The sequence below is a fragment of the Oncorhynchus mykiss genome, chromosome 8 (assembly GCF_013265735.2).
Source record: "Oncorhynchus mykiss isolate Arlee chromosome 8, USDA_OmykA_1.1, whole genome shotgun sequence".
Classification (NCBI taxonomy): Eukaryota; Metazoa; Chordata; class Actinopteri; order Salmoniformes; family Salmonidae; genus Oncorhynchus; species Oncorhynchus mykiss.
In genome coordinates this window covers 90273376-90299492 of record NC_048572.1, presented here as the reverse complement: position 1 = coordinate 90299492, position 26117 = coordinate 90273376, and the positions used below count along the sequence as shown (strand labels likewise).

Here is a 26117-nt window from a genome sequence, read left to right as displayed (position 1 = left end):
AGGACCTGATATTGAAGCTTATAGAGACCATAACTGGTTTAGGACCTCATATTGTAGCTTATAGAGACCATAGCTGGTTTAGGACCTGATATTGAAGCTTATAGAGACCATAACTGGTTTAGGACCTGATATTGAAGCTTTTAGAGACCATAACTGGTTTAGGACCTGATATTGTAGCTTATAGAGACCATAACTGGTTTAGGACCTGATATTGAAGCTTATAGAGACCATAACTGGTTTAGGACCTGATATTGTAGCTTATAGAGACCATAACTGGTTTAGGACCTGATATTGTAGCTTATAGAGACCATAACTGGTTTAGGACCTGATATTGAAGCTTATAGAGACCATAACTGGTTTAGGACCTCATATTGTAGCTTATAGAGACCATAACTGGTTTAGGACCTGATATTGTAGCTTATAGAGACCATAACTGGTTTAGGACCTCATATTGTAGCTTATAGAGACCATAACTGGTTTAGGACCTCATATTGTAGCTTATAGAGACCATAACTGGTTTAGGACCTCATATTGTAGCTTATAGAGACCATAACTGGTTTAGGACCTCATATTGTAGTTTATAGAGACCATAACTGGTTTAAGACCTCATATTGTAGTTTATAGAGACCATAACTGGTTTAGGACCTCATATTGTAGCTCATATTGAAGCTTATAGAAACCATAACTGATTGTAGAACCATCTTAAAATGATCTACTTTGGTTAAGGTACAAGCATCATAAAACCTCTAACACCAACAACAAAAAATATCTTTTTTTTAAAGCTAAAGCATGAATGCCTATAGACTAGGATGGGTACTGATCACAGTGAGAGGCCGTTCCAAGCAGTGGCTGCTGCATGACGACCCAGTAGCGATGAACCTGCCATTTCTACTTGTAGAATCGCAATGCTCGTCAGTGGCCAACAACTTGACTTTGAGCCAATCAGAGAGCACAAACCCCCACGTGGGGGGAGTCAACAGGTGTGACAACAAAAAGGAAAAAAATTGGAAATTTTCTCTTGTACATCCACAGTTAAATGACATGAGACAGTCACACTTCATATGCAATGTAGGCTATGGGATGGTAGCCAGCTAAGTGCACCGCTGCAATGCACACAACACTAAATACTTACTACAAAAGCTAGCTGTAGCTAGTATTGGCATTATAATTACATCACAATGGATTAGTTTCCATGACACAGCAGCCTGTGTTAGCTGCTGAGTTAGTGCAGTGTCCTTAGCTAGCTAGCGAATATGCTAACATTAACGACTGTACCTAGCTAAACATTTGGCTATGGCCTGGCAGTATGGGATTATAGAGAATGAATAAAATTGTTTCCTAGTCATCTTGCTAGGTAGTTATCTAGCAGTGGCCATCTGGCTAGTTTCAACAAGGGCTTTCTACAAAATAGCAACAGAGCAGTCATCCAGCTAGCTAGCTAACATTGGAATCTAGACAAACTACACTGAAAAAAATTATAAATGCAACATGCAACAATTTCAAAGATTTACAGTTCATCTAAGGAAATCAGTAAATTTAGATGGATTCATTAGACACTAAATCTATGGATTTCACTGGGAATACAGATCTGGGAATACAGATCTGCATCTGTTGGTCACAGATACCTTAATAAAGAGGTAGGGTGTGGATCAGAAAACCAGTCAGTATCTTGTGTGACCATTTGCCTCATGCAGCGCGACATCTCCTTCACATGGAGTTAATCAGGCTGTTGATTGTGGCCTGTGGAATGTTGTCCCATTCCTCTTCAATGGCTGAGCGAAGTTGCTGGATATTGGCGGGAACTGGAACACGCTGTCGTACACGTCGATCCAGAGCATCCCAAACATGCTCAATAGGTGACATGTCTGGTGAGTATGCAGACCATGGAAGAACTGGGACATTTTCAGCTTCCAGGAATTGTGGCCAGATCCTTGTGACATGGGGCTGTACATTATCATACTGAAACATGAGGTGATGGTGGAGGATGAATGGCACGGCGATGGGCCTCAGGATCTCGTTACAGTATCTCTGTGCATTCAAATTGCACGCTCTCTCAAAACTTGAGACGTCTGTACACATTTTAGAATGTCCTTTTACGCTGTTTAATCAGCTTCTTGATATGCCACACCTGTCAGGTGGATGGATTATCTTGGCAAAGGAGAAATGCTCACTAAGAGGGACGTAAAACAAAGTTCTGCACACAATTTGAGCTTTTTGTGCGTACGGAACATTCTGGAATCTTTTATTTCAGTTCATGAAACATGGGACCAACACTTTATATGCAGCAGTGGTGTAAAATCACTGAGGAAGCCAAGCCAAGCCAGTAAAAAAATCCATAACACAACCTAGGTTGTGATAATTACGCTGTTTGCTCTATAACCCATTAAATGCCACAGTGATATACAATAAGGCCTTGACAACATAAAGACAACAGTCACACAGCGGCGGGATAAGTTCAACTACGCATACACATTTCATCACAAAACCAGAGTGCAACGTCTCACCGTCAACAGTGAAGAGGCGACTCCGGGATGCTGGCCTTCTAGGCACAGTTCCTCTGTCCAGTGTCTGTGTTCTTTTTCCCATCTAAATATTTTATTTTTATTGGCCAGTCTGAGATATGGCTTTTTCTTCACAACTCTGCCTAGAAGGCCAGCGTCCTGGAGTTGCCTCTTTGCTGTTGACGTTGAGACGGGTGTTTTGTGGGTACTATTTAATGAAGCTGCCAGTTGAGGACTTGTGAGGCGTCTGTTTCTCAATCTAGACACTCTAATGTACTTGTCATCTTGCTCAGTTGTGCACCGGGGCCTCCCACTCTTTCTATTCTGGTTAGAGCCAGTTTGCGCTGTTCTGTGAAGGGAGTAGTACACAGTGTTGTACAAGATCTTCAGTTTCTTGGAAATTTCTCGCATGGAATAGCCTTCATTTCTGAGAACAGGAATAGACTGACGAGTTTCAGATTTAAGTTATTCGTTTCTGGCCTGTAATCAAACCCACAAATGCTGATGCTCCAGATACTCAACTAGTCTAAAGAAGGACAGTTTTATTGCTTTTTTAAATCAGAACAACAGTTTTCAGCTGTGCTAATATAATTGCAAAAGGGTTTTCTAATGATCGATTTGCCTTTTTAAAATAACAAACTTGGATTAGCCAACACAACGTGCCATTGGAACACAGGAGTGATGGTTGCTGATAATGGGCCGAATCAGGCGTTTCCAGCTACAATAGTCATTTACAACTGTATTTCTGATTAATTTGATGTTATTTTAAATGGACAAAAAAAAAGCGCTTTTCTTTCAATAACAAGGAATTTCTAAGTGACCCTAAACTGTTGAATGGTATGGGGACACCAGTTAGTCGAGGTAATTTAGGTAATATGTACACACATATTACCTAAATTACTTCGCCTAACCAGTGTCCCCACACATTGACTAGGTACCGGTACCCCCTGTATATAGTCTCATAACTAACCACACATTGACTCGGTACCCCCTGTATATCGTCTCGCTATTGTTATTTTACTGCAGCTCTTTAAAATTAACTACTTGTTACTTTTATTTATTTTTTATTTATTATTTAACCAGGCAAGTCAGTTAAGAACAAATTCTTATTTACAATGACGGCCTAGGAACAGTGGGTTAACTGCCTGTTCAGGGGCAGAACGACAGATTTGTACCTTGAACTTGCAACCTTCCGGTTACTAGTCCAACGCTCTAACCACTAGGCTACGCTGCCGCCCATATATGTTTTGTAACGGCACTGTTGGTTAGGGACTTCAAGCATTTCACTCTGAGGTCTACACCTGTTGTATTCGGCGCATGTGACTAAAACAATACCATTTGATTTGATTTGACACTCTGTTCAGAGGCGCTAAGTATTGTCTGTCGGCAGGCAGATAATCCCACCTGAGCTTTCCAGTTTTTCCATGTGGTTTCTTCCTTCACAGTTTCCTAGAACAAGGGTGGCTCAACTCTCCCCAGCATTAACATTCATTTCAGTGTTTTCAATTGTTTGTGCTACTGATGTTTGTTCACAATCAAAGGGAATTGTCCTGATCAATTATGCATGGCCATAATATTATATTCAAATTAAATACTTTATAGTTCATATTTTTTTTATTAAGAAAAATCAGAAATCAGAAATCAATTTGAACAGTGATTTTAATTGCACTAATGTTCACAGTCCACACCAATAAATCCCTCATGGTTTTATAAGGTCCTTCACAGCAGTAGAGAATGCTAAAGCAGTGGTTTACAGTAGTTCCTATTAGCTTCAGGCACTGTTCTCACATCAAATACACTACTGTGCTGCCCTCAGTAACACAATAAAGTAACACATACTTTAAATACAAGTAAGAAAATAATAAACATGACTATTATAAAACAAACAGTAAACAAAAGCTCTAATATAAAATCATATTTAATATAAACTGAGAAAATAAGTAACCTCTAACAGAAAGTACTGTACATATCAACATATCAAATAAAGCACTATTGTCAACCAGCAACAGAAGTAATTAATGGTGAATTGTGCCACAGAACAGGAAGTGGCTATAAAAAGTGTATCCTGCCGCCTACTGCTGCCGCTGCCTACTGCCGCTGCCTACTCCTGCCGCCGCCTACTGCCTCTACCTACTGCCGCCGCCGCCTACTGCCTCTACCTACTGCCGCCTACTGCCTCTACCTACTGCCGCCGCCGCCTACTGCTGCCGCCTACTGCCGCCGCCTACTGCCTCTACCTACTGCTGCTGCCGCCTACTGCCTCTACCTACTGCCGCCGCCGCCTACTGCTGCCGCCTACTGCCGCCGCCTACTGCCTCTACCTACTGCCGCCGCCGCCTACTGCTGCCGCCTACTGCCTCTACCTACTGCCGCCGCCGCCTACTGCCGCCGCCGCCTACTGCTGCCGCCTACTGCCGCCGCCTACTGCCTCTACCTACTGCCGCCGCCGCCTACTGCTGCCGCCTACTGCCTCTACCTACTGCCGCCGCCTACTGCCTCTACCTACTGCCGCTGCCGCCTACTGCCGCCGCCTACTGCCGCCGCCTACTGCCGCCGCCACCTACTGCCGCCGCTGTCTACCACCATCAATATAGTAATGCAATACCACCTGGTTAACACTGTCTCGGTCTCAAAGCCATATATTTAGACTGTTGGGCCAACTTTTAGAATGTAGAATATTGTTCGAATTCTAGACAGTCAGTTACACAGCATTATTTAGAGCCCTCAAACGCAACTCTGGACCCCGAAGCCCGTTCCATTGCGTTTTTTAATCAGGGACTGATTTAGACCTGGGACACCAGGTGGGCGCAATTAATTATCAGGAAGAACAGAAAACCAGCAGGCGCCAGACTTCGTATGGTAAGATTTGAATACCCCTGGTTTAGAGCATTGTCGAGAGAGAGTCGACTCCAACGACTCTGATACCAGGAGTCGACTCGAAAAATCATGGACTCGGTCACCACTAGCGCTATAGAGAAGGCGAGGAGGAGCTCTGTTAATCCTTCGTGCCTGAAAGTCATTTAACCATTCATTGTAGCCATTGGCACTCTGTACAGTTGCTTTATAATGATTATTTTTGTACGTAAATTAACTTGTTCATTCCTGGTATTAATCAATTCTGATTTAATCAACAAATAGTCGCTTTAAAAAAGGGTTAAGTGTACAGGAAATGAGGGTGCAGTATATATATGATGTTTGGCAATGAGGACTAAAACTAGCCAAGTTCAGCTAGCCAGCTAGTTTAGCCCAGTAAGGAGAGGTACTTAGCTAGATAGTGTAGTCAATACCAGGCCAGTATGGAGTGGGAAGTAGATTAGTATATATACACATTATACATAGTTAACTAGTGCACTATTATTTTTTGTTACGTGTAGTTACACAAGGTATGCACTCTACAGTGTATTGAGTACTTGATGGTGATTAAATGCAGCACTCAAGCAGACAATAGCAGTAGCCTTGAAGAGCATGTGAGGTTATGTTAAATATAGCTAGAGTAGCGTGATCCTTGAGCCAAAGCTGACAACATGAGTGGTTTGTCTGTTCATGCAAATATAAGAAGAAGAACTTAAAAAGGTGCTACATTCTGAATGTCTCCCCCCGTGTGGAAGGTGGGGGAACTGCAACAGCTTTATGTTGCATTCAAAACAAATCTCCCCCTTCTCTGCATTCTACTTCCCTGTAACATGATGGAGACTGACGCCTGAGCCTTTAACTTTCGGTTTTGATCCACCAGCTTCCAAAAAAAAAAATTTTTTGTTATTGTAAAGATAGTTCACAGTGATGTAGATGGTACAATGATTCCCTTCACTATTCAGTACTTATTTTCTCACATAAATTGAAATTGAGCCAACAGTGTTGAATATTTGCAACCAGGAAATTCCTACTTGTGTGGAATGTTACTAGATAACACAGCCACAAAGTCAAAACAACTTTCCCATTTTTTTTTTTTTACAACAGATTCCCTCTCTGGTGGTAGAAAAACAAAAAAAATGTATATCACAGCCAATCACAACACTATCGGTTAAGTAATCCTGTTAAACACTATCATTCCACTATTGGTGCAGATATATTATGGACATTTTGTGAAATTACAATTCGAAAATAAAACACATACATGCGTAGTACCTTTAATTCTAAATCCACGTGGTTTCAAGCCTACCTTAGTAGCCTGCACTGACCTTCTATTTAGATGACCATCTTTATATTCATGATTCAGTGGTCCTTAGTTTTAAGTCATATTCATGCAGACGTGTGTGTGATTTGTGTGATAATATAAACATGTAAATGTCTACAAAACATAATTTAAACCCTGTGCGACTTCATGTTGAAATAAAAAGGCAACATCTAACGTGATATTTGCACCTACCAAAGCATTGCCTGAACAATAAAAACATTCCAATAATACATTCAGTAAACAATTCAGTAAATCGAGCGTATAAAAAACCCAAAACATCTATATGGCTGTCAGCTTGCATTATTAGCAGACAGAAGATACGTAAAGTCAGGAAATCATGATGGATACTGCAGAATTGTTTTCAATAGTCACTAACACACTGACCGGTGTCCTGACACGCCTTACATCACTAACACACTGACCGGTGTCCTGACACGCCTTACATCACTAACACACTGACCGGTGTCCTGACACGCCTTACATCACTAACACACTGACCGGTGTCCTGACACGCCTTACATCACTAACACACTGACCGGTGTCCTGACACGCCTTACATCACTAACACACTGACCGGTGTCCTGACACGCCTTACATCACTAACACACTGACCGGTGTCCTGACACGCCTTACATCACTAACACACTGACCGGTGTCTTGACACGCCTTACATCACTAACACACTGACCGGTGTCCTGACACGCCTTACATCACTAACACACTGACCGGTGTCCTGACACGCCTTACATCACTAACACACTGACCGGTGTCTTGACACGCCTTACATCACTAACACACTGACCGGTGTCCTGACACGCCTTACATCACTAACACACTGACCGGTGTCCTGACACGCCTTACATCACTAACACACTGATCTGTGTCCTGACACGCCTTACATCACTAACACACTGACCGGTGTCCTGACACGCCTTACATCACTAACACACTGATCTGTGTCCTGACACGCCTTACATCACTAACACACTGACCGGTGTCCTGACACGCCTTACATCACTAACACACTGACCGGTGTCCTGACACGCCTTACATCACTAACACACTGACCGGTGTCCTGACACGCCTTACATCACTAACACACTGACCGGTGTCCTGACACGCCTTACATCACTAACACACTGACCGGTGTCCTGACACGCCTTACATCACTAACACACTGACCGGTGTCCTGACACGCCTTACATCACTAACACACTGACCGGTGTCCTGACACGCCTTACATCACTAACACACTGACCGGTGTCTTGACACGCCTTACATCACTAACACACTGACCGGTGTCCTGACACGCCTTACATCACTAACACACTGACCGGTGTCCTGACACGCCTTACATCACTAACACACTGACCGGTGTCTTGACACGCCTTACATCACTAACACACTGACCGGTGTCCTGACACGCCTTACATCACTAACACACTGACCGGTGTCTTGACACGCCTTACATCACTAACACACTGACCGGTGTCCTGACACGCCTTACATCACTAACACACTGACCGGTGTCCTGACACGCCTTACATCACTAACACACTGACCGGTGTCCTGACACGCCTTACATCACTAACACACTGATCTGTGTCCTGACACGCCTTACATCACTAACACACTGACCGGTGTCCTGACACGCCTTACATCACTAACACACTGATCTGTGTCCTGACACGCCTTACATCACTAACACACTGACCGGTGTCCTGACACGCCTTACATCACTAACACACTGACCGGTGTCCTGACACGCCTTACATCACTAACACACTGACCGGTGTCCTGACACGCCTTACATCACTAACACACTGACCGGTGTCCTGACACGCCTTACATCACTAACACACTGACCGGTGTCCTGACACGCCTTACATCACTAACACACTGACCGGTGTCCTGACACGCCTTACATCACTAACACACTGACCGGTGTCCTGACACGCCTTACATCACTAACACACTGATCTGTGTCCTGACACGCCTTACATCACTAACACACTGATCTGTGTCCTGACACGCCCTACATCACTAACACACTGATCTGTGTCCTGACACGCCTTACATCACTAACACACTGATCTGTGTCCTGACACGCCTTACATCACTAACACACTGATCTGTGTCCTGACACGCCCTACATCACTAACACACTGATCTGTGTCCTGACACACCCTACATCACTAACACACTGATCTGTGTCCTGACACGCCCTACATCACTAACACACTGACCGGTGTCCTGACACGCCTTACATCACTAACACACTGACCGGTGTCCTGACACGCCCTACATCACTAACACACTGACCGGTGTCCTGACACGCCCTACATCACTAACACACTGATCTGTGTCCTGACACGCCCTACATCACTAACTCATTGATCTGTGTCCTGACACACCCTACATCACTAACACTAGTTAGGCACACCTAGTGTTCATAGTGAATGGGGGTTGGGGGTTGGTCAGTGTTCATAGTGAATGGGGGTTGGTCAGTGTTCATAGTGAATGGGTGTTGGTCAGTGTTCATAGTGAATGGGGGTTGGTCAGTGTTCATAGTGAATGGGTGTTGGTCAGTGTTCATAATGAATGGGGGTTGGTCAGTGTTCATAGTGAATGGGTGTTGGTCAGTGTTCATAGTGAATGGGTGTTGGTCAGTGTTCATAGTGAATGGGTGTTGGTCAGTGTTCATAGTGAATGGGGATTGGTCAGTGTTCATAGTGAATGGGGGTTGGTCAGTGTTCATAGTGAATGGGGGTTGGTCAGTGTTCATAGTGAATGGGGGTTGGTCAGTGTTCATAATGAATGGGGGTTGGTCAGTGTTCATAGTGAATGGGGGTTGGTCAGTGTTCATAGTGAATGGGGGTTGGTCAGTGTTCATAGTGAATGGGGGTTGGTCAGTGTTCATAGTGAATGGGGGTTGGTCAGTGTTCATAGTGAATGGGGGTTGGTCAGTGTTCATAGTGAATGGGGGTTGGTCAGTGTTCATAGTGAATGGGGGTTGGTCAGTGTTCATAGTGAATGGGGGTTGGTCAGTGTTCATAGTGAATGGGGGTTGGTCAGTGTTCATAGTGAATGGGGATTGGTCAGTGTTCATAGTGAATGGGGATTGGTCAGTGTTCATAGTGAATGGGGGTTGGTCAGTGTTCATAGTGAATGGGGGTTGGTCAGTGTTCATAGTGAATGGGGGTTGGTCAGTGTTCATAGTGAATGGGTGTTGGTCAGTGTTCATAGTGAATGGGGATTGGTCAGTGTTCATAGTGAATGGGGGTTGGTCAGTGTTCATAGTGAATGGGGGTTGGTCAGTGTTCATAGTGAATGGGTGTTGGTCAGTGTTCATAGTGAATGGGGGTTGGTCAGTGTTCATAATGAATGGGGATTGGTCAGTGTTCATAGTGAATGGGGGTTGGTCAGTGTTCATAGTGAATGGGGGTTGGTCAGTGTTCATAGTGAATGGGTGTTGGTCAGTGTTCATAGTGAATGGGGATTGGTCAGTGTTCATAGTGAATGGGGAATGGTCAGTGTTCATAATGAATGGGGATTGGTCAGTGTTCATAATGAATGGGGGTTGGTCAGTGTTCATAATGAATGGGGGTTGGTCAGTGTTCATAGTGAATGGGTGTTGGTCAGTGTTCATAGTGAATGGGTGTTGGTCAGTGTTCATAGTGAATGGGTGTTGGTCAGTGTTCATAGTGAATGGGGATTGGTCAGTGTTCATAGTGAATGGGGGTTGGTCAGTGTTCATAGTGAATGGGGGTTGGTCAGTGTTCATAATGAATGGGGGTTGGTCAGTGTTCATAGTGAATGGGGGTTGGTCAGTGTTCATAGTGAATGGGGGTTGGTCAGTGTTCATAGTGAATGGGGGTTGGTCAGTGTTCATAGCGAATGGGGGTTGGTCAGTGTTCATAGTGAATGGGGGTTGGTCAGTGTTCATAATGAATGGGGGTTGGTCAGTGTTCATAGTGAATGGGGGTTGGTCAGTGTTCATAGTGAATGGGGGTTGGTCAGTGTTCATAGTGAATGGGGGTTGGTCAGTGTTCAAAGTGAATGGGTGTTGGTCAGTGTTCATAGTGAATGGGGATTGGTCAGTGTTCATAGTGAATGGGGGTTGGTCAGTGTTAAGTGTTGATGGGGGTCGGTCAGTGTTAAGTGTTGATGAGGGTTGGTCAGACTATGTGGATGGTGATTGGTCAGACTATGTGGATGGTGTTAATGGGGATTGGTCAGACTATGTGGATGGGGATTGGTCAGTGTTCATAGTCGATGGTGATTGGTCAGACTATGTGGATGGGGATTGGTCAGTGTTTATAGTGGATGGTGATTGGTCAGACTATGTGGATGGGGATTGGTCAGTGTTCATAGTGAATGGGGGTTGGTCAGTGTTAAGTGTTGATGGGGGTTGGTCAGTGTTCATAGTGGATGGTGATTGGTCAGACTATGTGGATGTGGATGGGGATTGGTCAGTGTTCGTAGTGGATGGTGATTGGTCAGACAATGTGGATGGGGATTGGTCAGTGTTCATAGAGGATGGTGATTGGCCGACTATGTGAAGGGGGATTGGTCAGTGTTCATAGTGGATGGTGATTGGTCAGACTTTGTGAAGGGGATTGGTCAGTGTTTATAGTGGATGGTGATTGGTCAGACTATGTGAAAGGGAAGGTTTATCTGGAAGAAGTGTAGTCGTAGAACTGCTCGTCTGGTCTGAAGCCGAAGCCGGTGGCCGGTCGGCTCGATGTCCCCGTGGTCAGGTCAAACCCATCAGCTCCTCCACTGGAGAGAGACAAACATATAGAAATATTACAAAGTTATCAAACGCAAGGAGTTTCAATGTGTGTTAGGACGGAAGGGAAAAACAAGATGGCTCTCCTTCACCTGAATCCTGTGTGTGTGTGTGTGTGTGTGTGTGTGTGTGTGTGTGTGTGTGTGTGTGTGTGTGTGTGTGTGTGTGTGTGTGTGTGTAAGCCAAGAGGATAACAGAAGAAAGAAGATGTGACACAGTGATGTTATGGTCAATCTAGACGTGTTCCCACGGCTTACAAACACACCACCGCTACGGCAACCAAGCCCCCAGTCTCATTCAACACACCATCGTTATGGCAACCAAGCCTCCCAGTCTCATTCAACACACCATCGTTACGGCAACCAAGCCTCCCAGCCTCATTCAACACACCATCGTTATGGCAACCAAGCCTCCCAGCCTCATTCAACACACCATCGTTATGGCAACCAAGCCTCCCAGCCTCATTCAACACACCACCGCTACGGCAACCAAGCCTCCCAGCCTCATTCAACACACCATCGTTACGGCAACCAAGCCTCCCAGCCTCATTCAACACATTTCACCTCACAGCTCCACTCTGCCTCCACTACCACCATTACCAGCACTACCACCACGACAGACCGACAGGCACTCTGACCACAACTCCACTCTGCCTCAATTACCACCACGACAGACCGACAGGCCACGTTACCACACCAACAGCTAGATAATAAACAAGAGGGATTACCTATGTTAGACCCTACCCTCCACGGTGTTAGAACCTAACCTCCAAGGTGTTAGACCCTATGTTAGAACCTGCCCTCCAAGGTGTTAGACCCTATGTTAGACCCGTCCCTCCAAGGTGTTCGACCCTATGTTAGACCCTACCCTCCACGGTGTTAGAACCTAACCTCCAAGGTGTTAGACCCTATGTTAGACCCTACCCTCCAAGGTGTTAGACCCTACCCTCCAAGGTGTTAGACCCTACCCTCCAAGGTGTTAGATCCTAAGTTAGACCCTACCCTCCAAGGTGTTAGACCCTATGTTAGACCCTACCCTCCACGGTGTTAGAACCTAACCTCCAAGGTGTTAGACCCTATGTTAGACCCTACCCTTCAAGGTGTTAGACCCTACCCTCCAAGGTGTTAGACCCTACCCTCCAAGGTGTTAGACCCTATATTAGACCCTGTTAGAACCTACCCTCCAAGGTGTTAGACCCTATGTTAGACCCTACCCTCCAAGGTGTTAGACCCTACCCTCAAAGGTGTTAGACCCTACCCTCAAAGGTGTTAGACCCTACCCTCAAAGGTGTTAGACCCTACCCTCAAAGGTGTTAGAACCTAACCTCCAAGGTGTTAGACCCTATGTTAGACCCTACCCTCCAAGGTGTTAGACCCTACCCTCCAAGGTGTTAGACCCTACCCTCCAAGGTGTTAGATCCTAAGTTAGACCCTACCCTCCAAGGTGTTAGACCCTACCCTCCAAGGTGTTAGACCCTACCCTCCAAGGCATTAGACCCTACCCTCCAAGGTGTTAGACCCTACCCTCCAAGGTGTTAGACCCTATGTTAGACCCTACCCTCCAAGGTGTTAGACCCTACCCTCAAAGGTGTTAGACCCTAAACTCCAAGGTGTTAGACCCTACCCTCCAAGGTGTTAGACCCTACCCTCCAAGGTGTTAGACCCTACCCTCCAAGGTGTTAGACCCTACCCTCCAAGGCGTTATACCCTACCCTCCAAGGTGTTAGACCCTACCCTCCAAGGTGTTAGACCCTACCCTCCAAGGTGTTAGACCCTATGTTAGACCCAATGTTAGAACCTACCCTCCAAGGTGTTAGACCCTATGTTAGACCCTACCCTCCAAGGTGTTAGACCCTACCCTCAAAGGTGTTAGACCCGACCCTCCAAGGCGTTAGACCCTACCCTCCAAGGTGTTAGACCCTATGTTAGACCCTACCCTCCAAGGTGTTAGACCCTACCCTCAAAGGTGTTAGATCCTACCCTCAAAGGTGTTAGACCCTACCCTCCAAGGCGTTAGACCCTACCCTCCAAGGCGTTAGACCCTACCCTCCAAGGCGTTAGACCCTACCCTCCAAGGCGTTAGACCCTACCCTCCAAGGTGTTAGACCCTATGTTAGACCCAATGTTAGACCCTACCCTCCAAGGTGTTAGACCCTACCCTCAAAGGTGTTAGACCCTACCCTCAAAGGTGTTAGACCCTACCCTCCAAGGTGTTAGACCCTACCCTCCAAGGTGTTAGACCCTACCCTCCAAGGTGTTAGACCCTACCCTCCAAGGTGTTAGACCCTACCCTCCAAGGCGTTAGACCCTACCCTCCAAGGCGTTAGACCCTACCCTCCAAGACGTTAGACCCTATGTTAGACCCTACCCTCCAAGGTGTTAGACCCTACCCTCCAAGGTGTTAGACCCTACCCTCCAAGGCGTTAGACCCTACCCTCCAAGGCGTTAGACCCTACCCTCGAAGGTGTTAGACCCTATGTTAGACCCAATGTTAGACCCTACCCTCCAAGGTGTTAGACCCTACCCTCAAAGTTGTTAGGCCCTACCCTCAAAGGTGTTATACCCTACCCTCAAAGGTGTTAGACCCTACCCTCCAAGGTGTTAGACCCTACCCTCCAAGGTGTTAGACCCTACCCTCCAAGGTGCTAGACCCTACCCTCCAAGGTGTTATACCCTACCCTCCAAGGTGTTAGACCCTACCCTCCAAGGTGTTAGACCCTACCCTCCAAGGTGTTAGACCCTACCCTCCAAGGTGTTAGACCCTACCCTCCAAGGCGTTAGACCCTACCCTCCAAGGCGTTAGCTCCATGTTAGACCCTACCCTCCAAGGTGTTAGACCCTACCCTCCAAGGTGTTAGACCCTACCCTCCAAGGCGTTAGACCCTACCCTCCAAGGCGTTAGACCCTACCCTCCAAGGCGTTAGACCCTACCCTCCAAGGCGTTAGACCCTACCCTCCAAGGTGTTAGACCCTACCCTCCAAGGTGATAGACCCTACCCTCCAAGGTGTTAGACCCTACCCTCCAAGGTGTTAGACCCTACCCTCCAAGGTGTTAGACCCTATGTTAGACCCTACCCTCCAAGGTGTTAGACCCTATGTTAGACCCTACCCTCCAAGGTGTTAGACCCTACCCTCCAAGGTGTTAGACCCTACCCTCCAAGGTGTTAGACCCTATGTTAGACCCTACCCTCCAAGGTGTTAGACCCTATGTTAGACCCTACCCTCCAAGGTGTTAGACCCTACCCTCCAAGGTGTTAGACCCTATGTTAGACCCTACCCTCCAAGGCGTTAGACCCTACCCTCCAAGGTGTTAGACCCTATGTTAGACCCTACCCTCCAGGGTGTTAGACCCTACCCTCCAAGGTGTTAGACCCTACCCTCCAAGGTGTTAGACCCTATGTTAGACCCTACCCTCCAAGGTGTTAGACCCTACCCTCCAAGGTGTTAGACCCTACCCTCCAGGGTGTTAGACCCTACCCTCCAGGGTGTTAGACCCTACCCTCCAGGGTGTTAGACCCTACCCTCCAGGGTGTTAGACCCTACCCTCCAAGGTGTTAGACCCTACCCTCCAAGGTGTTAGACCCTACCCTCCAAGGTGTTAGACCCTACCCTCCAAGGTGTTAGACCCTATGTTAGACCCTACCCTCCAGGGTGTTCGATACTAACAGAGTAGAAGGTATACTGGAAGAGTGTACTAGATGGATGACATGTAAAGGGTGAGTGTGTATGTGTGAGAAGAATCAATAGTGTTTGGGAATGTTAAAGTTTGTCTCACGATCGTACCCGTGTTGTCCGTCTCCATTCTGTGCGTAGGGATCACTGAAGAAGTCTGGACTGACCGCTCCTGACGCAGGGGTGATCCCGTCTAGACACAGAGAGAAAGAGAGAAAACAAACACAGGGATTGTGAGGTTTTTCTCTAAAAGGTCTTCCTGACAGCTGCTGGTGGAGACAGAGACAAACAAACAGCACAAACTGGATCTGAAAATGCACTTTACTGACCCGTGCTGTAGAAGAGGTCAGGTCTGTCCATCTCTCCATCCTCTCCGTACATGAAGGGCTCTCCCTCCTCCATCTGCCTACTCTCCACCATCTCCAACCATTGAGAGTTATGCCATCGGAACTTCTCTCTCTGAGTCTTCCTCCCCCACTCCTCATCATACTCCTAGAGGGATGGAGTGGGGGAGGGGGAGAGGGAGGGAGGAGAGGGGGGATGGAGGGAGGGGGAGAGGGAGGGAGAGGGGTGTTGGAGGGGGAGGGAGAGGGAGAGGGAGGGAGGAGAGGGGGGATGGAGGGAGGGGGAGAGGGAGGGAGAGGGGTGTTGGAGGGGGAGGGAGAGGGAGGGAGGGGGAGAGGGATAGAGCAGGAGGAGAGGGGGGATGGAGGGAGGGGGAGAGGGAGGGAGAGGGGTGTTGGAGGGGGAGGGAGAGGGAGGGAGTGGGGGAGGGGGATAGAGCAGGAGGAGAGGGGGTATGGAGGGAGGGGGAGAGGGAGGGAGGGAGGAGAGGGGGGATGGAGGGAGGGGGAGAGGGGGGATGGAGGGAGGGGGAGAGGGAGGGAGGGAGAGGGGAGGGGGATAGAGCAGGAGGAGAGGGGGGATGGAGGGAGGGGGAGAGGGAGGGAGGAGAGGGGGGATGGAGGGAGGGGGATAGAGCAGGAGGAGAGGGGGGATGGAGGGAGGGGGAGAGGGAGGGAGGAGAGGGGGGATGGAGGGAGGGGGATAGAGCAGGAGGAGAGGGGGGATGGAGGGAGGGGGAGAGGGAGGGAGGAGAGGGGGGATGGAGGGAGGGGGAGAGGGGGGATGGAGGGAGGGGGAGAGGGAGGGAGAGGGGAGGGGGATAGAGCAGGAGGAGAGGGGGGATGGAGGGAGGGGGAGAGGGAGGGAGGAAAGGGGGGATGGAGGGAGGGGGAGAGGGAGGGAGGAGAGGGGGGATGGAGGGAGGGGGAGAGGGAGGGAGGAGAGGGGGGATGGAGGGAGGGGGAGAGGGAGGGAGGAGAGGGGGGATGGAGGGAGGGGGAGAGGGAGGGAGAGGGGTGTTGGAGGGGGAGGGAGAGGGAGGAAAGGGGAGAGAGAGAGAGAGAGAGGGAGGGAGGGAAAATAGAGAGAGGGGGAAAGGGAGAAATGTGTGTGGTGAGTTATGGAGTTCACTAAATGATTATGTAACTGTTGTGTGGTGGTCAACTGACTCTCACACAACTCCCTTCAAATCTACTTTCATTTTAATTGTCACATGCGCTGAATACAACGGGTGTAGACGTCACTGTGAAATGCTTACTTACAAGCCCTTCCCAATGATGCAGAGTTAAAAAGTAATTATACAGTTGAAGTTGGAAGTTTACATACACTTAGATTGGAGTCATTAAAACTCGATTTTCAACCACTCCACACATCTACTTTGTGCATGACACAAGTAATTTTTCCAACAATTGTTTTCAGACAGATTATTTCACTTTTAATTCACTGTATCACAATTCCAGTGGGTCAGAAGATTACATACACTAAGTTGACTGTGCCTTTAAACAGCTTAGAAAATTCCAGAAAATGATGTCATGGCTTTAGAAGCTTCTGATAGGCTAATTGACATCATTTGAGTCAATTGGAGGTGTACCTGTGGGTGTATTTCAAGGCCTACCTTCAAACTCAGTGCCTCTTTGCTTGACGACATGGGAAAATCAAAAGAAATCAGCCAAGACCACAGAAAAAAATTGTAGACCTCCACAGGTCTGGTTCATCCTTGGGAGCACTTTCCAAATGCCTGAAGGTACCATGTTCATCTGTACAAACAATAGTACGCAAGTATAAACACCATGGGACCACGCAGCGGTCATACCACTCAGGTAGGAGACTCGTTCGGTCTACTAGAGATGAACGTACTTTGGTGCGAAAAGTGCCAATCAATCCCAGAACAACAGCACAGGGCCTTGTGAAGATGCTGGAGGAAACATGTACAAAATTATCTATATCCACAGTAAAACGAGTCCTACATCAACATAACCTGAAAGGCCGCTCAGCAAGGAAGACGCCACTGCTCAAAAACGCCATAAAAAAGCCAGACTATGGTTTGCAACTGCACACGGGGACAAAATCATACTTTTTGGAGAAATGTCCTCTGGTCTGCTGAAACAAAAATAGAACTGTTTGGCCATAATGACCTTCGTTATGTTTGGAGGAAAAAGGGGGAGGCTTGCAAGCCGAAGAACACCATCCTAACCGTGAAGCAGGGGGGTGGCAGCATCATGTTGTGGGGGTGCTTTGCTGCAGGAGGGACTGGTGCACTTCACAAAATAGATGGCGTCATGAGGAGGGAAATTATGTGGATATATTGAAGCAACATCTCAAGACATCAGTCAGGAAGTTAAAGCTTGGTCACAAATGGGTCTTCCAAATGGTCAATGACCCCAAGCATACTTCCAAAGTTGTGGCAAAATGGCTTAAGGACAACAAAGTCAAGGTATTGGAGTGGCCATCACAAAGACCTGACCTTCAATCCTATATAACATTTGTGGGCAGAACTGAAAAAGCGTGTGCAAGCAAGGAGGCCTACAAACCTGACTCAGTTACACCAACTCTGTCAGTAGGAATGGGCCAAAATTCACCCAACTTATTGTGGGAAGCTTGTGGAAGGCTACGCGAAACATTTGACCCAAGTTAAACCATTTAAAGCCAATGCTACCAAATACTATGTATTTATGTATGTATGTAAACTTCTGACCCACGGGGAATGTGAAAAAATAAAAGCTCAAATAAATCCTTCTCTAATATTATTTTGACATTTCACATTCTTAAAATAAAGTGGTGATCCTAACTGACCCAAGACAGGGAATATAAGGTGTATGTGAACTTCTGACTTCAACTGTACCGAAGAAACATTGTAACACAAGAGGAATCTAACACATGAAAGGAGATAAACAATATACACCTCTTCAAATTAGTGGATTCTGCTTTTTCAGCCACAGCTGTTGCTGACTGGTGTATAAAATCAAGCACACAGCCATGCAATCTCCGTAGACAAACATTGGCAGTAGAATGGCCTTACTGAAGAGCTCAGAGACTTTCAACGTGGCACCGTCATGGGATGCCACCTTTCCAACAAGTCAGTTGGTAAAACAAATTGCACAGCTAAATATCTGCCCTGCTGGAGCTGCCCCGGTTAACTGTAAGTGCTGCTATTGTGAAGTGGTCTAGGAGCAACAATGGCGCCGCAGCGAAGTGGTAGGCCACACAAGCTCACAGGACTGCCGAAGCGTGTTAAAATTGTCTGTCCTCGGCTCACTCACTCACTACCGAGTTACAAACTGCCTCTGGAAGCAACGTTAGCACAAGATCGGTTCGTAGGGAGTACCGGATCAATGTACCGGATCAATGTGGAGCTATATACAGGAAGTACCAGTACCAGATCAATGTGGAGCTATATACAGGGAGTACCAGATCAATGTGGAGCTATTTACAGGAAGTACCAAATCAATGTGGAGCTATATACAGGAAGTACCAGTACCAGATCAATGTAGAGCTATATACAGGAAGTACCAGTACCATATCAATGTGGAGTTATATACAGGGAGTACCAGTACCAGATCAAGGTGGAGCTATATACAGGAAGTACCAGTACCAGATCAATGTGGAGCTATATACAGGAAGTACCAGTTCCAGATCAATGTGGAGTTATATACAGGGAGTACCAGTGCCAGATCAATGTGGAGCTATATACAGGAAGTACCAGGACCAGATCAATGTGGAGCTATATACAGGGAGTACCAGATCAATGTGGAGCTATATACAGGAAGTACCAGTATCAGATCAGATCAATATGGAGCTATATACAGGGAGTACCAGATCAGTGTGGAGATATGGACAGGGGGTACCAGATCAGTGTGGAGATATGTACAGGGGGTACCAGATCAATGTGGAGCTATATACAGGGAGTACCAGTACCAGATCAACATGGAGCTATATACAGAGAGTACCAGATCAATGTGGAGCTATATACAGGGAGTACCAGATCAATGTGGAGCTATGTACAGGGGGTACCAGATCAATGTGGAGCTATATACAGAGAGTACCAGATCAATGTGGAGCTATATACAGGGAGTACCAGATCAGTGTGGAGATATGGACAGGGGGTACCAGATCAATGTGGAGCTATATACAGGGAGTACCAGTACCAGATCAACGTGGAGCTATATACAGGGAGTACCAGATCAATGTGGAGCTATATACAGAGAGTACCAGATCAATGTGGAGCTATATACAGGAAGTACCAGTACCAGATCAATGTGGAGCTATATACAGGGAGTACCACTACTAGATCAATGTGGAGCTATATACAGGAAGTACCAGTACCAGATCAATGTGGAGCTATATACAGGAAGTACCAGATCAACGTGGAGCTATATACAGAGAGTACCAGATCAATGCAGAGCTGTATACAGAGAGAACCAGTACCAGAGCCTGTCAGTCTGGGAGGGGGGGGTCTGGGGGGGACATAACCTGGCGGGGGTCTGGGGGGAGGTCTGGGGAGGACATCATCTGGCGGGGGGTCTGGGGGGGAACATAATCTGTCGGGGGATCTGGGGGGGACATAACCTGGTGGGGATCTGGGGGGAGGTCTGGGGGGGGTCCTCCCTCATTTCTACATAATCCACTATGACCCTTCTGCAGTCCTGTTGGGGCTACTTGCATTGTAAATAAGAATATAATATGTTTCTAAACACTTCTATGTGAATGCTACCATGATTATGGATAATCCTTAATGAATCATGAATACTGCTCAGCATCTGTCCTCGTGCTCCAAGACCTTTGTGCTGCTTTTGATACCATCGATCACCACGTTCTTTAGAGATTGGAAACCCAAATTAGTCTACACGGACAAGTTCTGGCCTGGTTTAGATCTTATCTGTCGGAAAGATATTGGTTTGTCTCTGTGAATGGTTTGTCCTCTGACAAATCAACTGTAAGTTTCGGTGTTCCTCAAGGTTCCATTTTAGGACCACTATTGTTTTCACTATATATTATACCTCTTAGTGATGTCATTCGGAAACATAGTGTTAACTTTCACTGTTATGCGGATGACACACAGCTGTACATTTCGAGGTCCCAAGAATGTTCTAGGTCCCAAGAAACAAAGAGATCTTCTGTTGAATCTGACAATTAATCTTAATGGTTGTACAGTCGTCTCAAATAAAACTGAAGGACCTCGGCGTTACTCTGGACCCTGATCTCTCTTTTGACGAACATATCAAGACTGTTTCAAGGACAGCTTTTTTCCATCTACGTAACATTGCAAATATCTGAAACTTTTTGGGCTAAAACTGATGCATAATTGTTTTCCCATGCTTTTGTCACATTTAGATTAGACTGCAATGCTCTATCTTCCGGCTACCCAGATTACACGGCTGCTGAAATCTTGACTAGAACCTAAACATGTGATCATATTACTCCAGTGCTAGCCTCTCTACACTGGCTTCCTGTTAAAGCAAGGGCTGATTTTAAGGTTTTACTGCTAACCTACAAAGCATTGCATGAACTTGCTCCTACCTATCTCTCCGATTTGGTCCTGCCGTTCATACCTACACGTGCGCTACGGTCACAAGAAGCAGGCCTCCTTACTGTCCCTAGAATTTCTAAGCAAACAGCTGGAGGCAGGGCTTTCTTCTATAGAGCTCCATTTTTAATGGAATGGTCTACCTATCCATATGAGATACAGACTCGGTCTCGACCTTTAAGTCTTTATTGAAGACTCATCTCTTCAGTAGGTCCTATGATTAAGTGTACTCAGGAGTGTGAAGGTGAACAGAAAGGCTCTGGAGCAACAAACCGCCCTTGCTGTCTCTGCCTGGCCGGTTCCCCTCTCTCCACTGGGATTCTCTGCCTCTAACCCTATTACAGGGTCTGAGTCACCACTGGCTTACTGGGGCTCTTCCATGCTGTCCCTAGGAGGGGTGTGTCACTTGAGTAAGTTGAGTCACTGACGTGATCTTCCTGTCCAGGTTGGCTCTCCCCTCGGGTTCGTGCTGTGGGGGAGTTCTTTGTGGGCTATACTCAGCCTTGTCTCAGGGTAGTAAGTTGGTGGTTTGAAGATATCCCTCTAGTGGTGTGGGGTATTTCTCCTGTCTTATCCGGTGTCCTGTGTGAATTTAAGTATGCTCTCTCTAATTATTTTTCTCTGAGGACCTGAGCCCTAGGACCATGCCTAAGGACTACCTGGCCTGATGACTCCTTGCTGTCCCCAGTCCACCTGGCCATTCTGCTGCTCCAGTTTCAACTGTTCTGCCTGCGGCTATGGAACCCTGATCTGTTCACTGGATGTGTTACTTTGTCCCGGACCTGCTGTTTTCAACTCTCTCTCTCTCTCTCTACCGCACCTGCTGTCTCTAACTCTGAATGATCGGCTATGAAAAGCCAACTGACTTTTAATACCACTGTGATTATTATTATTTGACCCTGCTGGTCATCTGTGATCATTTGAACATCTTGGCCATGTTCTATTATAATCTTCACCCGTTACAGCCAGAAGAGGACTGGCGCACCTCATAGCCTGGTTCCTCTCTAGGTTTCTTCCTAGGTTCTGGCCTTTCTAGTGAGTTTTTCCTAGCCACCGTGCTTCTACACCTGCATTGCTTGCTGTTTGGGGTTTTAGGCTGGGTTTCTGTACAGCACTTTGAGATATCAGCTGATGTAAGAAGGGCTTTATAAATACATTTGATAAATTAATTGATTCAGAGTTCCTCTGTCCAGTGTCTGTGTTCTTTTGCCCATCTTAATCTTTTATTTTTATTGGCCAGTCTGAGATATGGCTTTTTCTTTACAACTCTGCTTAGAAGGTCAGCATCCCGGAGTCACCTCTTCACTGTTGACGTTGAGACTGGTGTGTTACGGGTACTATTTAATGAAGCTGTCAGTTGAGGACTTGTGAGTCGTCTGTTTCTCAAACAAGACACTCTAATGTACTTGTCCTCTTGCTCAGTTGTGCACAGGGGCCTCCCACTCCTCTTTCTATTCTGGTTAGAGCCAGTTTGCGCTGTTCTGTGAAGGGAGTAGTACACAGCGTTGTACGAGATCTTCAGTTTCTTGGAAATTTCTCAGAACAAGAATAGACTGACGAGTTTCAGAAGAAACACACCTGTTACACAGGATGATACCCCTCAGGGAGACTGGGGTTACACACAGGAGGATACCCCTCAGAGAGACTGGGGTTACACAGGAGGATACCCCTCAGAGAGACTGGGGTTACACAGGATGATACCCCTCAGAGAGACTGGGGTTACACACAGGAGGATACCCCTCAGAGAGACTGGGGTTACACAGGAAGATACCCCTCAGAGAGACTGGGGTTACACAGGAGGATACCCCTCAGAGAGACTGGGGTTACACAGGAGGATACCCCTCAGAGAGACTGGGGTTACACAGGAGGATACCCCTCAGAGAGACTGGGGTTACACAGGAGGATACCACTCAGAGAGACTGGGGTTACAGGAGGATACCCCTCAGAGAGACTGGGGTTACAGGAGGATACCCCTCAGAGAGACTGGGGTTACAGGAGGATACCCCTCAGAGAGACTGGGGTTACAGGAGGATACCCCTCAGAGAGACTGGGGTTACACAGGAGGATACCCCTCAGAGAGACTGGGGTTACACAGGAGGATACAACTCAGAGACTGGGGTTACATGAGGATACCCCTCAGAGAGACTGGGGTTACAGGAGGATACCCCTCAGAGAGACTGGGGTTACACACAGGAGGATACCCCTCAGAGAGACTGGGGTTACAAAGGAGGATACCACTCAGAGAGACTGGGGTTACAGGAGGATACCCCTCAGAGAGACTGGGGTTACATGAGGATACCCCTCAGAGAGACTGGGGTTACAGGAGGATACCCCTCAGAGAGACTGGGGTTACAGGAGGATACCCCTCAGAGAGACTGGGGTTACACAGGAGGATACCCCTCAGAGAGACTGGGGTTACAGGAGGATACCCCTCAGAGAGACTGGGGTTACAGGAGGATACCCCTCAGAGAGACTGGGGTTACAGGAGGATACCCCTCAGAGAGACTGGGGTTACATGAGGATACCCCTCAGAGAGACTGGGGTTACATGAGGATACCCCTCAGAGAGACTGGGGTTACAGGAGGATACCCCTCAGAGAGACTGGGGTTACATGATGATACCCCTCAGAGAGACTGGGGTTACAGGAGGATACCCCTCAGAGAGACTGGGGTTACAGGAGGATACCCCTCAGAGAGACTGGGGTTACATGAGGATACCCCTCAGAGAGACTGGGGTTACAGGAGGATACCCCTCAGAGAGACTGGGGTTACATGAGGATACCCCTCAGAGAGACTGGGGTTACATGAGGATACCCCTCAGAGAGACTGGGGTTACATGAGGATACCCCTCAGAGAGACTGGGGTTACAGGAGGATACCCCTCAGAGAGACTGGGGTTACAGGAGGATACCCTCAGTACCAGTAGTGGCGTGTGTTTCTACCTCTGTTATAGGGTTTAATTCAGTAATAGTCTGTTACTTACAGCGATTATGTCCAGAGTGTTGTCACAGACCTTGCGTATCTCAGCATTCTTGTCGTGCATCAGGTCGATAAGGTACGCCGGAGCCTCTGAGTTGAGGGTTAAGGGTTACAGCTCTGGGAAGTCTGAGGTCGCTGATTCAAGGCCCAAACAGCCAACGTACAGTAATGATGTGGTTTTTCATAGGAGGAGGAGGAGGATGATGATGAGGAAGAACATTCAGAGAATAATGGGCTTTAATAGTTAAAAATGAAACATTTTATTTCACGCTTTCACACAAAATTAACATGTTTTAAACGTAAGAAGCAGTGCATTGTGGGTAGGAAGGATACGTGTCTCTTTAATGATGACCTCCCTGGTAGCCTGGTGAAACACCATCTGGTAAAACACATAGACGATCTGACACACAAACTCATCGTCCTCCTGTTGGGCTGCAGGGAGAAAACAGCCATCTTAGACATACAGAGTGGCTTCGTCAAGAAGGGAAACCAAACCTGATATCTAAAACTCCACCACAGATCAACTTTTAACATCGTTCAGATCATTTCTTTTTACAGCCACATGCACAGTATGAAGTGTCTCTTATGTATGAGGATGAGCAATGTTGTGAGAGGTCTGTATTTCGCCCGCAAAGGGTATCGTTTCCGAATCGTCTGAAAAGATACGGATAGCCGCTCCACTACTTCATCAGTTCAATTAGAAGCCCTGTCATAGTGGTTCTGATCCGGGTCTCATCAGTTCAATAAGAAGCCCTGTCATAGTGGTTCTGATCCGGGTCTCATCAGTTCAATAAGAAGCCCTGTCATATTGGTTCTGATCCGGGTCTCATCAGTTCAATAAGAAGCCCTGTCATATTGGTTCTGATCCGGGTCTCATCAGTTCAATAAGAAGCCCTGTCATATTGGTTCTGATCCGGGTCTCATCAGTTCAATAAGAAGCCCTGTCATAGTGGTTCTGATCCGGGTCTCATCAGTTCAATAAGAAGCCCTGTCATAGTGGTTCTGATCCGGGTCTCATCAGTTCAATAAGAAGCCCTGTCATAGTGGTTCTGATCCGGGTCTCATCAGTTCAATAAGAAGCCCTGTCATAGTGGTTCTGATCCGGGTCTCATCAGTTCAATAAGAAGCCCTGTCATATTGGTTCTGATCCGGGTCTCATCAGTTCAATAAGAAGCCCTGTCATATTGGTTCTGATCCGGGTCTCATCTGTTCAATAAGAAGCCCTGTCATAGTGGTTCTGATCCGGGTCTCATCAGTTCAATAAGAAGCCCTGTCATATTGGTTCTGATCCGGGTCTCATCAGTTCAATAAGAAGCCCTGTCATATTGGTTCTGATCCGGGTCTCATCAGTTCAATAAGAAGCCCTGTCATATTGGTTCTGATCCGGGTCTCATCAGTTCAATAAGAAGCCCTGTCATATTGGTTCTGATCCAGGTCTCATCAGTTCAATAAGAAGCCCTGTCATAGTGGTTCTGATCCGGGTCTCATCAGTTCAATAAGAAGCCCTGTCATATTGGTTCTGATCCGGGTCTCATCAGTTCAATAAGAAGCCCTGTCATATTGGTTCTGATCCGGGTTTCATCAGTTCAATAAGAAGCCCTGTCATATTGGTTCTGATCCGGGTCTCATCAGTTCAATAAGAAGCCCTGTCATATTGGTTCTGATCCAGGTCTCATCAGTTCAATAAGAAGCCCTGTCATATTGGTTCTGATCCGGGTCTCATCAGTTCAATTAGAAGCCCTGTCATATTGGTTCTGATCCGGGTCTCATCAGTTCAATAAGAAGCCCTGTCATATTGGTTCTGATCCAGGTCTCATCAGTTCAATAAGAAGCCCTGTCATATTGGTTCTGATCCAGGTCTCATCAGTTCAATAAGAAGCCCTGTCATATTGGTTCTGATCCGGGTCTCATCAGTTCAATAAGAAGCCCTGTCATATTGGTTCTGATCCGGGTCTCATCAAGTCAAAGCCTATATCAACTCCTCGACACACTGCACCCTCTTCAATTCTCCTACCGCCCTGACAGATCCACAACAACTCAATCGCCACGGCACTGCACACTGCCCTCACTCACCTGGACAAAAGGAAAGCATATGTGAGGATGCTGTTCATTGACTACAGCTGGGCCTTAAAT

General features: G+C 47.0%; 1 protein-coding gene across 3 annotated transcripts in view; it reads right to left on the bottom strand.

Annotated features, from left to right (window-relative positions):
- Positions 1 to 4142: 4142 nt before the first annotated feature.
- Positions 4143 to 26117, bottom strand: part of LOC110515626 (kinesin-associated protein 3) — a 66690-nt gene continuing 44715 nt past the window's right edge. For 2 of the 3 annotated variants that reach the window (XM_036986765.1, XM_036986767.1), the window contains exons 16-21: positions 24318 to 24416; positions 23989 to 24074; positions 15468 to 15630; positions 15250 to 15331; positions 5004 to 11457; positions 4143 to 4660 (exon numbers count right to left, since the gene is read on the bottom strand). In XM_036986765.1, the coding sequence (XP_036842660.1) occupies positions 11349 to 11457; positions 15250 to 15331; positions 15468 to 15630; positions 23989 to 24074; positions 24318 to 24416 (539 nt within the window). In that variant the 3' untranslated portion in view covers positions 4143 to 4660; positions 5004 to 11348. Of the gene's footprint in view, positions 4661 to 4977; positions 11458 to 15249; positions 15332 to 15467; positions 15631 to 23988; positions 24075 to 24317; positions 24417 to 26117 lie in introns of all 3 variants that reach the window. The other variant, XM_036986766.1, reaches the window with a different exon arrangement.